Genomic DNA, 15,253 nt, shown 5'->3' with positions numbered 1-15,253 from the left:
CTGAAGCGTGCAGTGTGGTTTCTGAAGGCCAGCATGTAGCTAAATAAATCCTGGGGTGGCTTTCTAGAAGCATGTTCCCAGCCCTCTTTCACCAGTCTGAGGTCCTCTCACCAGGTGCCCATACATTCTATGGTACTTCCCAATAGGCAACCTGAAGGCATGGTAAGAGGACGTCCCACTTAAGCCTTGGAGTCCAACAGTACAATTTACACAGAAATCATATGCACTTTAGCACTGTTTTAGCAGAGGTAAAGTGTCCAGAGTCCTAAAGCCAACAATAACTGGTCAGCAAAATTAGGAGGAAGGAGGCAAAAAGACTGGGGATGACCCTGCAAAAAGTGCCAGGTGCAACAGTGATGAACTGGGATGTGAAGTAGTTATATGCACGTAAAGTTGGTGCCTCTGGAAGACCAAATGGGAGTCAGTCAAAGCAGCTCTTCAGAGAGTGGGCACAGTGGTGCTTGTCCTTCCATCCTCACAAGCTGCTGCTCTAATCATCAATTCAGGCATATAGTCTGAAAGAGAAGAAAAACTGCAATGGGCCAATTAAGGCATCTCTTGTGTTGGATGAAAAAACAACAACTCTTATAACATAGCAAAGTGCAATAAGAAAATCATTTTGCCTTATAAAAAAGTTCAGCTTGCACACAGAACAATGAAAGCACTACTTTGAGAAAGCAAGGAAATGTGATTAATCCAGCCCCTGTCCACACTCTAGTAAGGTTAGCAATCTGCTTTGTCACACAGATAATGAAGTGCCAACACCACCAGAACATAAACTGTTACATAAATGTTAGTAATGATCATCACGTTTAAATTTGAATAAAACAAATTACAACAGAGATCCAGTTTTTTTAGAAGTTTTATTAGACAACGTCGAGCACCGTCTTCACGGAAACGATGACCAGGTGGTTCAACTCTTCTGCAAAAGAGCAGGAAGAAAACACAGGTTTTGATTCTGCATAAAAAGGGCAACATAAGCAGTTCCAAAAGACATCTTATTTTGGAAAACATTACACAAGCTAGAAATGTATTGAATGAGCTTTAAGAACTCCACATTCTCAGTTAAGACTGACTACAATATACGCTGCCAATCCAATAATCATTAAATACCCCTTTTAACATGAGAAGCCTCAAACCTATTCCCTCTCTCCAATCGAAAACAGACGGATTTTGAGGTCAAGAAACCACCCCCCCTCTCCACCTCCAGCATTCCAGTTACGATAAAATGCATGACAAAGTCTACAGTTGATAAGTGAAGTCAATACCGGTTATCAGGACACTGATACATACCTGTTAACATTCTTCACCTCACTGAAACACCAAAGCATGGGGGGAGGGGACAAAAAGACAAGAGAATTAGCGATACTTTAACTTATGAAGAAAAGCATGAAATTAATTTCAGCTGGAACTTTCAGTCGTTTGTTTATATTCCATGGGCACTCAAGTCTAAAGAAGCCCTAATGCACAACCCGTTACTTAGATGGATTAGAAATCTTTTTTCCCCCCTCTATTCAACTCACTTTAGTAGACATATTTAAAAACAATATACAGGGGAGCATAGCATAAATGACATTCAATCTTAATTTGATTAAAGTTACCACAATATATAGATGGATATATATATATATATATATATATATACACATATATATATATATACACACACACACACACACACACACACACACACACACACACACACACACACACACATACATACCACCACCACCTGGTTAACAGTCCACTGCGTAAATGTAAAACCAATTCTAGTTGCAAGGGAATGCATTATTAGATGGGAAAACTAGCAAGCATAAGAAGTGCCTGCAATTCAATAATCTTATACCTGATCAAAAACAATCACCAAATGAAAATCTGCCATTGGCTAATAGCTAGTGCTTTTAAATTCAAGCTGGGATTTGCATTTCCTGGTTGCGCCCCATGCTGCTATAACACGGCAAGTGTCAGGGCAGACAGGTTGGTTGGATACACAAGAAGCCGGCAGTAGTATGCTCTGACTAACATGGAACTGCATTAATTCCTTTGGTAAAAACTTAGGGTTAGTCCTGAGAACCACTCAGATTTGTGTATTTTAAGTACTATTCTTGTACTGCTAAGAGCTTGAAATCCGCTGACTGTGTACTGATGAGATTGCTATTAGGAAGGCAGTTTTTCGAGAGATTGACTTTAGATATGATTTGTGCATGGGTTCTAACAGCTGTCATCAGTTGTGTTAACACTATTTGGCTTCCACAACGGTGTTGGCACTGAACTTGTTGGTGCTACTCTGATTCTTCTATAAATCTCTTTACTACTGTGGATGTAGAGACTGGCTCCTGATGTGTCCTAGTGTATGCCATTATCGCTGCCAGATGTACCTTTAACAAAGCATAGGTGAGGCCACTGTCTAGTAGGTGGGCCAGGTGTATTAATACTAGATTTTAACGTGTTCTGGAGTCCATCTTATTATTGGCTGTGTACTAATGGGTGTATCCTTTTCATTTAAGAGTGCATCATTCTGTGTGCTTGGTCTCCTTGCCTCCCTTAGGATTCCCATTGTCCTTGAAGGAAGTTGTAAGTGTCTGAACTGAGGGGGCTGCATTTGCAAGTCTCCCTGACCAGTTTGACAAGCTATTTCCTTTTGACCATGGGTGTGGCAAACCGGGGCAAAGTGTTGGCATTTCTCGTTAGCTGCTGTTGCAAACAAGTCTATTCTTGGTGTTCCCCAGGTGTTGAAGATTCCTTGAATGACTTCCTGCTTTAGCTCCCACTCGTGTGAGTTGCTCTTTTCTGCTTTGTCTACCTCTGTATTGCATTCTCCTGGTAAATGAATCGCTTGTAGGGAGGCTGCATGTGTTGTCATTCCATGGGGGCTTAGGGTCTGAGCCTTTCAGCCTTACCTTCTTTCTTTCGGCGTGCTTCAACCCCCTTTTCTGCAAATGGATCTTCTCAGCCCGAGTCTTGTGTATTTCGACATCCGAGTTTCCCCTCTCGCCGTTGTGGCCTCTTCCACGTTCTCATTGTTGTCGCTTGAGAGACCTAGGTGTCACACGGATTCCTGTTTTTTGGGACATGGTGTGGTGTTCCATTCTTTGTTAGCGTCATGCCTTAAGTCTGTGGTACAAATTCTGCGCAGGACTCCCAATCTTCGTCTTTGTGGTCCCTGGGTAGGCAGGTTGCAGACCTCATTGGGGTCCCTTTCCCACCAACTTGTGGTGGTACTGCTGGCAAAACTTAAAGGGGTATTTTCTATGGCCCTTACTTGCCTGATCTTCCAAGGGTGGTCAATCCAATCCGCTCTTTCGATTGTTCAGAGTACTTTTATGACTTCTTTGCTGTGTCCCCCGTCGGCATGTATTCAGTTCCACAGCAAGGTCTTTCTTCTTCTCTTGCTGTTTCCTTCTTTGTTGAAGAAAAACGTTATATCTTTTTTTTTTTAACTCTTCGGAGCTTCTTTGTCGTGCTTCCAGACCCAACGGCAGAAAAAAAGAATCTGAAGATGGAAGTCAAGTACAGGAGCTTCCAGGGCTTTCATTACATCACACAAAAGTGCAGGGTAAGCACCAAATGGTGTTAGTCGACGACGCCCCCCCTGCCCCCCTCCCCAAGATTTCCATACCCAACCTCTAGATGGCGGAATAATGCACAGCATGTGAATCCAGAAAAGGATTCATACTGCAAGACGACCTATCAACATTGACATCGAGTAAGGAAAACGTGTGTAGAAACAGGACTAGCTATACTGCCAAGAGCAGTCCTTTGAACAACCTTGAGAAGCTCTGTGGTGCGAGTGGTATTGCATTCGATAAGAGGGCCATTTCACAAGGCATTTACTGTTAGGAGATGCGACTCCAACTTGCTCTGGAACTCTGTCCCAAGTTTCCAGGAGCAAGCCCCACCTACTAGCAGAAAATAAATAAAAATAAAGACGCTTTTTGAATTTGACCACAAGGAAGTGTGTGGTGACAAAAACTTAGCATCCCGACCTACTCTGAACCAGCTACAAGCACAAGTGCAATTATCATGCAGTGGGCAGCCAAGAAGCCCTTGCTAAGGCACTCAACATTCAATCAATTTCTAATGGTCCAGCATGTACAACTTTACGCTGCTTCAGCGTGTTTCTAATGCAACCATGTCAACATGCATATATAAAACTCTGCATAAAAATGAGGCATATTTTTTTATTATGGCAGGTTTAAAGCAAATAAAGAATCATGCCGTACATTTTAAGCAAATTACAGACAGAATGTATGGGTACAGCTCTACAGAGAGGTATCAGGAACTAAGAACAGGGAATTATAAAAGGACTCATTCAGTCTCTGCTATTCAGAGCATAACTCGATTTCTCTGTGGGACTGTTTAATCCTTTACATATTGTACTCGTAACAAGGCAACAACTGTGTAAGTTACACAACAGCCACTGGGAGGAAGAAAAAAAAAAAAAAGACGTGCATGCAAAGCATTATGTAACCATTCCTAAAGCAGTGACTAGTGTGCTAATGATGCTGAACCCACACAACAGAAACCCATGCATTTGCTCAGTACCTGCTAGCCACCTTATTTCTGGTGAACAATTCCAAGAAAGCAGGAGAAGAAGACGAAGGAAAAAGTTAATGCTTATCCAGAAAGATATGGCCTACCTCCCAAGTAAGATTCCAATTACTGCAACTATCAGTGCTTTTTAAGTAGCCTCTATCATTTCAAGCATACCACCAAAGCAGTGTTCAAAATAATTGGTTAGCTAGAAGGATATTTTTTTTTGTTCACTACTGCCATCTGTATGGCATCACAGCACTAAACCTACAGGATAGCCCTTAACTTTAAAAACAACCAATGAGCAGAACTGAGTGGCCTTCTGAAGTCATAACAATCTACACACAACTTTATGCGTGGGACAAAGCTCTCCCAGGGACCTCTGGGGCCTTATTAGAATATGTTGCACTGTCCTTGTGTGGGAGGCAGTACACCTTTAAATTGATGTGCCATTCGCAAAATGGGACAGTGTGGCTGTTTACATCAAGTGCACTGGCTCTAGTGCAGCCGTGACCTTGGACCCGACCTGTGGGCAGCCCTCTATTGAAGGGGTGGCTGGCAGTAAGAAGCTAACAATTCACATTACAATATGTAGGCAGCAATGCAGCGTGCACTTTAAAGGAGAGCAGCGATCCCTCTACAGCAGTGGTCTCCAAACTTTTTAATGCTGCGCCCCCGCAGTTGAAAAATATAAATCATTGGACATGTTTAAATATGTCTAGATGTATTTAAACACTGCAGTTAAGCACGGTTACCTTTTTATAAATGCAATAACATGTTTCTGCTTAAAACAAAACACTGTTATTTGTGTAATGACTTGACCACAGCTTGGCGCCCCCCCTGGGATCACTTGAGCCCCCCCTATGGGGGCCCGCCCCCCAGTTTGAAGACCCCTGCTCTACAGTCTGGTACAGAGGGTGAGCTTAACCATATACAAGGGGATGTCTGGGAGTCCCTGGGACCATCTTTTGAGTTGCCACCCCTCCAATGGTGCTACTGTGCGCTAAATTCTGGTTCTGTAATATGGTGAGGGCAAGGAAGCAAAGTCTGCCCTCATTTGCATGGGGCCGTTCCCTCATGTAATTGAGGGGCAACTTCAAACCCCTCCACATTTTATCAGGGAGCTAGGAAACTAGAGTTATACATTAAACAAAGGGCTGCACAAGTGCCTTGGGCTCCTTCTGCAATATTTAAAGTGCCCCAGGAGCACTTCCCCCGTTGCACCCATGGGGTATTTCTGTAAGAAGGCTCCTGACAAAGTTATCCCAGGTCAGTGAAAACGAATGGGTGCATAACGTTGAGACTGTAAAAATTTTCAATACGCTTTGCTGCAAGTCATAAGATTCTGAAACTGACTAGAGCCTGCACTCAACACTAAATATTTAGAGCATTTCTACATCACTTCAGAAAAGGGTCAGCTACTGCAAATCTAAAACCCATTATGCCATGTTATTTAGGAACCACCATATTCACTTGGAGCTCTCTTTCAAGTCATTTCGAATTAGTGTTGAGATTTGAACTATGCACACAAGTGAGAAGCAAATTTAAAGGTCGCCTTGTGGGAGTCAACATTACAGGTCACCCTTTTCTAGGTGGCAAAATGTCATTGCTAGTTTGATGCGGAGTTACCGATCAGACCCTATGAAAGCTCCATTCCTATAAGCAGCTATGAAAGCAAGATTGGTGAAAAGTTTCTAGCAGTCGCTAGGCACTGCAAACATAACACAAACAAGCAAAACTACTCAGCTAATGTACGTCAAAATATTACCTTCTACAATCCAGAGGAAAATGGAAACAGAAGACAGAACTATGGTTATTTTGAGAATAGGGCTACGTGGTGGCCTACAAACCTGTTCAGTGGGGGTTGCGCTTCGACCTTACCTTTTTGCCAGCACCAACATTTGCCTTTGCTGTGCCCCGGACCTTCTTCATTCTATTTTTACGTTCTTTGCGCTGTTTCCTGGATGTCTTTTTCTTTTCATACAGCCCGTGCTGTAAAAACCCAGAAAATAAACGGATTAAAGCCACACCAATACTTAAATTCAAATAGTTTCCAATATACTGAAAATATCCAGAGACCATCTGAATATGTGGCACAATGATTAGAGCGGCAGAGATCTGGCCCGGGACCAGGGTTCAATTCCCACCTCGGCGGGTCTTGGGCTCAATTCCCTTGGACCAGATCATTCTCACCTCGTTGGCTAATCTAATGGGTCCCACTCTGTAACTCTGGGCAATAGCTTGCCTAATCTCCACAACGGCCCTGACAGCACTTTGAAGCCTGGCTTCACCCTGGGGGTTGCCCAGGAATGGGCACCTCACAGGGAAAAGCCAGGAGGGGTTCCACAGCGGTCTCCTAACAGGCAAGTAGTGCGCTATACAAGTGCGAAGTTTACGATCTCTGACATGCCCAATTAAAGCCTCATATTCCTCTGGCAAACAGTAGACTACCAAACTGCAGAACTATGTTATACATTGTACTACTTCACTACTGCAAATCCTATCCGCAGAAACATGAGATTCACACTCAGCCCCTTTATAAAATGATGCTGGGAGGAGAAAAAAAAAAAAAAAGAAAGAAATCAAACACAGGTGGCAAAAAGGCCAAAGCGAGCATAAGCATTTCAATAGCGTAACTACAAATTGATCTGAATATCAAGGTTGAAACTCGTAACAGTAGACTGAGCCAGCCAGCTTGCTTATCAGGGGAAGCAACAGCAAAATGTGAAAGAGAGTTGGGAGCAGATATGAACACACACGACTAGGGAGGGGGCTATTACATTAACCAAGTCGACTGAGTACTAAGGGAAGAGAGAGTTAGACTGGAGGCATAGCGGGATGTGAAAATAAGATAAAAGGGAGGGGTAGAAGGAAATACATTTGCTAGGGGCAAGACAAGACAGGAAATAAATCAATTTCTGAAAAGGATTAAGATTTGACTAGTGGGAGGGCATCCACCACTCTGTAGCAGTATGTGTCAGGAGTGATAAAGGGCAAAATAAAATGGGGGTTGGGGTGTGTGAAGGCTTGTGTAAATGACTGCTTGGGGGGGGGGGGTCATGGAAATGTTACTTGGGTGGTTGCTGCAGAAACCTGATAGAGCCGTCAAGGAGTTTGTGGTTTTCATGCAGGGGGTGGAATAGGCTAACTGCTTTGGGTAGGAACTAGAAGGGCACAGAAATAGTATGCTCTAGAAGTATTTCTAGGTGGTTATGAAAACTCAATGGCTTTTGCCTGAATTCCATTTGGGCACAAGCCTATTTGGGGTAAGCATTCTTAATTTCTGCCACTTAATTTACAATACAGATGGAGTGCATATTTGAGTACAGGTGGAAAAATTGTGGGACATCTGTGATTTTAATGGGGGGGGGGGGGGGGGGGGGGGGGGGGCTGAGCCCTGGATGATGGAGAAGCCGCAAGCAATGCATGACAGTACTTACAAAGCGATCCTAATAAGAGACAGGCAGTCAGAAGCGAACAGGCCAGTAGCAGTTAACAGTCTCAGCCAATGGGGCGCCGACAATATGCTCAGTGCTTAATTTATAAATAAAAACGTGCCGGTGCCCAAATATGCAGCTGCTGCAATTAAATGTGTGAGCACAGAAAACGGAGGCAGCGTAATTCAAAAACCATCTCGGGCCTCTTTGACCCATTTACAGCCACTCCCTGCCCCTACAGCTCACTTTTGAAGCTTTTTGCTTTCTCCTTATGACTATTTTCCCTTTCCTCTTCCTGCCTCTTTCCACGTCTCTTTTGCTCGCAGTAAATGCTTGACACCGGAACACAAGTGCCAGTGCCCTACGCCAGCTCAAATTAAACACAGAGTGTACTGCAAGAGCTTATGGTGTTGAACAGGAAGAGAACGCTAAATGTTGGGAGTCTGAGGACCAGGATAGTTCAGTTCCAGAAATATGCACTTTAAACAGTTAAGAATAAGGCCATGGAGAGATCATAATGCTGCAGTGGTTATGCTGAGCAAAATGATTTAGACAAGATAAGGAACCATTGCAAGTCTGGATCCTACAACAAATCAGATAAGGGACTTGACTCTGTAGACACTGGGTCAATGAAAGAGTCAGCAGATGACTCTAGAGTCTAGACAGTTCCCTTCTGTAGGTGGAGGCAAAGTAGGAAAACAGTAGCTTTTTGAGACAAAAGGGAGACAAACTGGTGATCATGAATATGAAAGAGTTTGTGCACAGCGGACTATGGCCATTTGAGGTAGAAAACGTTGAATCGTTGCCTAATAGTGGAAGATAATAGAGATATAAAACAGGCTCACTGGAGCAATATAGATACGAGAGGCAAACGTGATACAAACTATTTTATTAAGAACTAGATCTGATTCAACATTAATCCAAATGTAAAAAAATATACAGACATACATGCAACAGTCAGTTTATTCTACCAAAACTGAAGCCATATGTGTGTATAGCTGGGTCACAGACATCACTCCTACTAATGAACACCCAACACTCACACCACATACTTCTGAAACAATATCATACCATTCACAAAGAAACTAATAGAAACAGGAGTACAGTAAGGTCCCCTATCAGGCATAAGGTGTCACTAGGGCCACCTAATTAAGTTCCATAGCCATAATAGAGGTTCAATTACAATCCATTTTAATAATTGTAACTAACAATCATAACATATCATCAAATTCACAATCTTGTATCAACATGTGTTAGACATTCTGCTGTGATTATAACAGTAGTGATCCTTTGATCCCCTAGATTGCGCAGACGCGAGTTTTGGTGGTGCAGCACAGCAGGTGCCACCTTGGAGTATGAAATGGAGAAATATATGAAAAGGCTGTAACCCAGGACTGATCTCCACAGCAAGGGTTCCGCTAATGTGTTCACAGGAGAAGAATCCACAGAGCAGCAAGGCTTAAAAAGGACTACTTCTGGTTGGAATGAAGAAAACAAGCCCATACCAATTACTCAATAGGGTATGTCCAGAACTGCTGTTGAGGAACAAAATTGCCAAAGAATTCACAAGGGGCCGGGCCAATCCTGGCTAGTCCGTAAGCTCTTAGACATGATGAATTGGCGTCATAATGGGCCACAGAGAGGGAGGTGGAGTTAGTTTATTTGTGGATTTCAGAAATCAATATTCGATCTCCCGGTGATCTTCATATATACTAGCAGATGCTAAACGTATACACAGTCAAGATCAAGTGACAAGTAGGAAGGTCAGGTAAACCATCATATGGAGGTTGTGCCTGATCCTTATGATTTGTTAAGTTTAAAAGGACAAAGTCATGAAACAGAAGATTGAAATATCACAGCAGGTCTATGCCGAGACATTCACATACTGTGGAGGAGATTACAATTATAAATCTAAATTTTAAGGATTGCAACAAAGTAATTGAAAGAACACTTGAAGATTTCTCAGCCACTGGTGACTGCTCAGGTAGAATTCCACCCCATTGCTGTCACATACTGTGCAACCCTAAACTGTAGTGAGATTGTTTTAAGAGTTAGAAAACAAAGTGCTTTTAAGGGATCAAATGATTTGGTAGTATTTTTCAAGTAGGGTACAGAGATCAGACTGTGCTCTGTGGGTTACTTTTATTAAGAGTGGCAAAAGTTTGCAGGAATATTCAAGTACAAGAGCTAGGATAAGGAAATGTAGACGAAGGAACGAGATTGGCAACATTTTAGGTTGTGCATCAAGAGCTACATCGCTACATGATTAAAACAAAAGGGAGTAATCTGTACCCCACAGGTCTAACGACACAGGCATACATAGGAGGCGCTACCATAAATTGTGCAAGTTTCCGTTACAGCTAGTCCAAGAACAGGAGCCATCCCGTCGACCAGCCAGGAAACCTTGGTAATAATAAGGCACAACAAGGACATAATGACAAAAAAAAAAAAAGGTGATGGAGTAAAATAAATCATGCCAATTCAGATGATCGGTCTCAGACAAAGAAACCCCTGGTATAACTACCCACAGTGTAGGCTACATTTAAACTCAGAAGCAAGTTTAGGTTTATCAGACCAGGGGACTTTCAGAGACGCAGACACACAAGATTTGTGTAGATCTTAGGCAACCATGCCAGTCTAGTTGCCTGCATGAGTCCAAAAAAACAGCGAGGGGCCAGCCAACTTAAAGTCAGTCAATACAATAGTGCACCAACTGAAGGGGGCCACAGGATTGTAAAGCGTTCCATAAAAACATGCAGAACACTTGTTCCCAAGAGGCTGGGGGAAAAAAGTCAAAAAAGGGGGTTATAAATCAAAGAACAAATCTGGGGGGCAGAGGAGGACTCACAACTATCAGTATCCAGTAAACCAGTGACTCTTATTTGGCAGAGAGATCGTTGCATCACCACCTTCTCCAGATTAATTCTCAGTGATTTATTTTCCCTATTTCCTCCGTTTAGATCTATATGATCCTGGAGTCTTTGTATTGAAATGAACATGATACTTAATTTCAAAGTTCTACAGTTACTGACAAAATCCAACAGTAAGAAGCTATGTACGCCTATGTTCCAAATACACATTTCTAGGATTACAGAAGGCAAGCAGTGGCATTATATAGTCGGCCATTGAAATTAGCCTCCAGGCTGCAATCTACTAGGAAACTCACCCTGGCAAGTCTGTGCTTGGGTTCATTCTTCTTTGCATAGTCGAGAGAGTCGTAAATCATACCAAAGCCTGTTGTCTTGCCACCACCAAAGTGTGTTCTGAAGCCAAATACAAAGATGACATCTGGGGTAGTTTTGTACATTTTGGCCAGCTTATCCCGAATTTCAGTCTTTGGGACTGTGGCCTTTCCTGGGTGAAGAACATCAATGACCTGTGGTTCAAATGTAAGATTTGCCTTTAGAATGAACAATAAAATCAATAAGTAGACTTTGCAATCACCAAACAAACACCAATTTCTTAACTATTTAAGAAGTAAATTTCCTGCAAATAACCGGGGGGGAAAAAAAATTCAAAAACTCACTAAGCCTAGAAGATGAAAGTGGTTCCTTAGGTCAAATTCTACCATTGAGTGTTTTTAGGGTCGAGCCTGCGTTGCAGGCGCTCGTGCATGCATATCGCAGCGAGACGCTTTAGTATTTAGAAAAGGGCTCGGAGCCCTGTCAACTTCACGTCAGTGTTTTTTTATTGGTTTGTGGGCTTGCCTAATAAAATCTGCTTGCTTTCATTAGTCAAAGGCACGCATACGTCATGCCTTTTCCGGTGGCTAGCCTCATCGAGCGCAGCGACCAAGTACAGAAAACATGCGAGGCTCGCGGACTTCTTTTTCTCTAATTTAGAAGCGCGATCTCGCTTAGCAGAAGTCGAGCGCTTTACATAGTTAATTTCACTTTTTCGGGTTATGTACATAAATGCACTTTTGCCCAATAGGTGAAAAGTCGGGTTAGGAGTTTACAACGCAATCAGCTCTAACATGAGCAAACGCGAGACCCGTTGCATTGTAAATGTTTGTTTTGGTTGACAGTACACACTCTTTGCGGCAACATAAGTATTCATGAGTACAAATTGGGGTACATCCACTGTTTCAGATAAACACTAATGACCAAACATTTGCAGAAAGTAGTACTGCAAACTGGGCAAACGCACAATAGCCTGGTCTGCAGTGGACTAAAAATCACAAACTGAAAACCAGTACAAACTACTTGGCAGATACCTAGCAGCAATAAGTATCAAGTAAAATAATTTGTTAATACAGATGTAAATTACTCTTGCAAGAAGAGCCATTTATTCAGCCAAATATGTCTCATCTACTGCTAGATAGGATGTGACTTATTCTCAAGCACTTAGTTTACTGACTTTATCATTCATTTCTCCAGACATAAGTAAGATAAAAGGCAATATAAAAAAAAAAGTAATTACCATCTGCTTTCGTTGCAGAAGTCGGTTGGTCATGAACTTCCTGGTTCGGACTGTCACGGTGTCGTTCTACAAGAAAAAGCGCCTTGGTCAGTTTAAGTAAAATGACAAGATAACCAACAACACACTTGAGTCTTACCAAGTAGAGGGATATTATTGGTGAAAAGCTGTAGGCATGAATAGCTGCCAACACATGGCTCTTTCAACATCATAAAAAGATAGACAGAAGAAGTCACTACTGATTAACAAGCATCTACTTAATGACTCAAAATATTGAACTACTCCAGAAGTAGAAAGATGGTTGGCTACTTTTATAACAGTTTGTAATCGGACAAATTGTTTTCTAATTGTAATAGTCAATTTAAAAACAGTGTGACATTGGCTGCCCACACATACTTAAAGTGCACCGCTGACTTGGAAAAGGCACTAGATCATGACAGACTATTGATCAAGCAACATATCAAGAGACATTTCCTCTCATTTTTCTATGTGCAAACACTTGGGGCACCAAATTTCAGCACAGACACTGTACAAAAAGAAAAAAAAATGTAAATGCCATATGAATAAAGTTATGTTGCCAGAAGCACATTTATGGAGCAATTCAATTATCCTTATGAAAAATAATTCTACCTACAAGAAAACAGACACACATGAAAATTCAACGAAATTATCCATAAGAAACAAGGGGAGAACTGACCCACGTGCAAACACTAATGCAGGTTTCAATAAGCATATGATCCTAACAAATTAATTTAGCAACACAATTAAACGTGAGCAAACAAGAAATGAAACACTATTTTTGGCAAAAGAGAAGGTTTATTGTGGATCCGGAGTTTTATTTAAAATCATTGATCAAATCAATGAATTCCTACACACGAATGACTGTTCAATGTTTAGTTGCTTAATCTTTTTCTTACCAGAAGGCATAGTTCCTTGCTTCTTTCATGCAAGAAAGAATGTAAGACTTCTCCACTGACGCTTTATGCTTTAGCATAGGTGCCTCCTCATTCTGTAGTGTTTCAATTACTAATTTCATTAATATACTACTTGAATGATAAAATAATGCAATTTATGTGTGGGAAACGCAGTACACTATAGAAGAACAGAGTGAGGAACAAGCAGTAACACCCATTGGTTCAAGACCACGAGACTGCATTCCTGACCACCAGACTTAACACTAAGCTACTGGCATTCTATAAAGCACTTAAACAGAAATCAAACTATACTCAGGGTAACTGGACTCGTGATCCTGTGGCTGCAGCATTTCCCCGCACAATTATTGATTTGCCACTTAACCCAACATATGTTTCATTATTTACATAAAAAAAATTGACGGTGTCTAGCTCAAATTGACAAAAAGGCACTACAAAACGAGACTTCCCATGTGGCTGTGCAGTGGAATGTCCTTCCGAATGGCCGACTAATCACCTTTCAGTTGCTTTTTGCTGTGTTGCGGTGATAAACAAGTATGAGGTGAAACCTTTGCCCAGTCAGTACTAAACGTGTAAAAACGGCAAAAGAATGATGTAATATCATAAATTCACATTTGCCTTTTCTAAATGCACAATCTGGTCCTTTCCTTTCATGTAATCCCTGCAGCTCGGCCTATATTCCACTGCCTTGGGCTTACCACTATCTCCTTCCGAATTAATTATCAAAGTTAAATTGCGATCGGAAGGAAGACCACAACTAGAAATAAATATTAAGTAGAACTCTTGTTATCGGAGACCGTGCTGTGTACTAACAAGAAAAATTTGTGAATTGCAAAACGAACACTTGGGTGTTACTTTTTGACGTGAAAAACGTCCAGCCCTCGTGTACATTTTGGATGTGGAGAGGATGCCTTTGGTACTAAACGCTAGCACAAAAAAAGCAATTACACAGTGGCGTAAAAAATGTAACACCAAAACACCACGAAATTAAGTCCGTACAATTCCTATTTCGCCGAGGCTAAACGCCCATAAAACGATGATATTAAGGGGAACAAAAACACGGTGCTAAAACATTCGATCGGCGAGGAAACTGACTTATGTGGCATCACACACCATGCTTAGATCGCTCAAAAATATCGGATCTTAACATCAAGCTCACAAAGATAGCCAAGGCCTGCCGTGGTTCTCACATTGTGAAGGATCTGTAGTATGTTGGCTAGGACTGCGTCCGAGGTGGCTCTCGTTAATGAATTAGCACACATTCATCAAGTTAAACGCATACCCTAACCCTACATTTCTATCACGGCATCACTACAATAACACCGAACTTTACACTTTAAGTGTCGTTTATTCTACGAAGCGTACCTTTACGCCCAAACACGGCCAGCCTTTTCAAATCAACATTCTGGCCCCTAAAATAAACCTAACTTTAGCGCCATTAAAAAGTAAGCTTTCCCCCCACCAACTCCGCTTCATCAAGAATATATTTGAAATTAGACCACTGGGACGTTAGTAAGAGTGTGGCTACACTACCAATTAATATAGACAAGAGACTAACACCACCTTAGGTACTAAACTTTGGCATATAAGAGATGTTTCGCACGTCAATATTGCCTAGGGCGCGGACACGTGAGATTAAGCAATCATCACCAACCACACAAATGCAACATTGGATCAGGATTACAGAGATGGCGAACAGATCGTGAACACTTTAATTACACTACAAGCTCACCATCTTGGCCGCCGCTTGTCTCGGGGACGCAGAAAAGGAAGAAGGAACGTCCCGCAGCCAATCATATTGCAGCGCGCACAGAGCGACGCAAAGGGGAGGAGCTCGGAGTACAACCAATCAAATGGTAAAATACAATATATCGGCGAGGGGCGTGGCTTGAGGAAAACAGCCAATAAAATAGGTGTATAGAAATGTTTTTA

General features: G+C 41.9%; 1 protein-coding gene across 2 annotated transcripts; it reads right to left on the bottom strand.

The window, feature by feature from the left end:
- Positions 1-846: 846 nt before the first annotated feature.
- On the bottom strand, positions 847-15,155 carry RPS24 (ribosomal protein S24). 2 transcript variants are annotated; one of them, XM_069240173.1, is made up of 7 exons: positions 15,054-15,155; positions 12,393-12,458; positions 11,137-11,346; positions 6,415-6,525; positions 4,546-4,563; positions 1,294-1,314; positions 847-922 (listed from the first exon to the last, which is right to left on the bottom strand). In XM_069240173.1, the coding sequence occupies exons 1-5, from the start codon at positions 15,054-15,056 to the stop codon at positions 4,558-4,560; spliced, it is 396 nt and encodes a 131-aa protein (XP_069096274.1). In that variant the 5' UTR covers positions 15,057-15,155; the 3' UTR covers positions 847-922; positions 1,294-1,314; positions 4,546-4,557. The 2 variants fall into 2 exon arrangements, with proteins under 2 accessions (XP_069096274.1, XP_069096275.1); XM_069240174.1 differs by lacking the exon at positions 4,546-4,563 and having other exon boundaries at positions 15,054-15,154.
- Between the last annotated feature and the right edge of the window lie 98 nt (positions 15,156-15,253).

Source organism: Pleurodeles waltl, chromosome 6 (assembly GCF_031143425.1).
Source record: "Pleurodeles waltl isolate 20211129_DDA chromosome 6, aPleWal1.hap1.20221129, whole genome shotgun sequence".
Lineage (NCBI taxonomy): Eukaryota > Metazoa > Chordata > Amphibia > Caudata > Salamandridae > Pleurodeles > Pleurodeles waltl.
The sequence above is the reverse complement of the archived record's forward strand: the minus strand, read 5'-3'. Positions and strand labels throughout refer to the sequence as shown.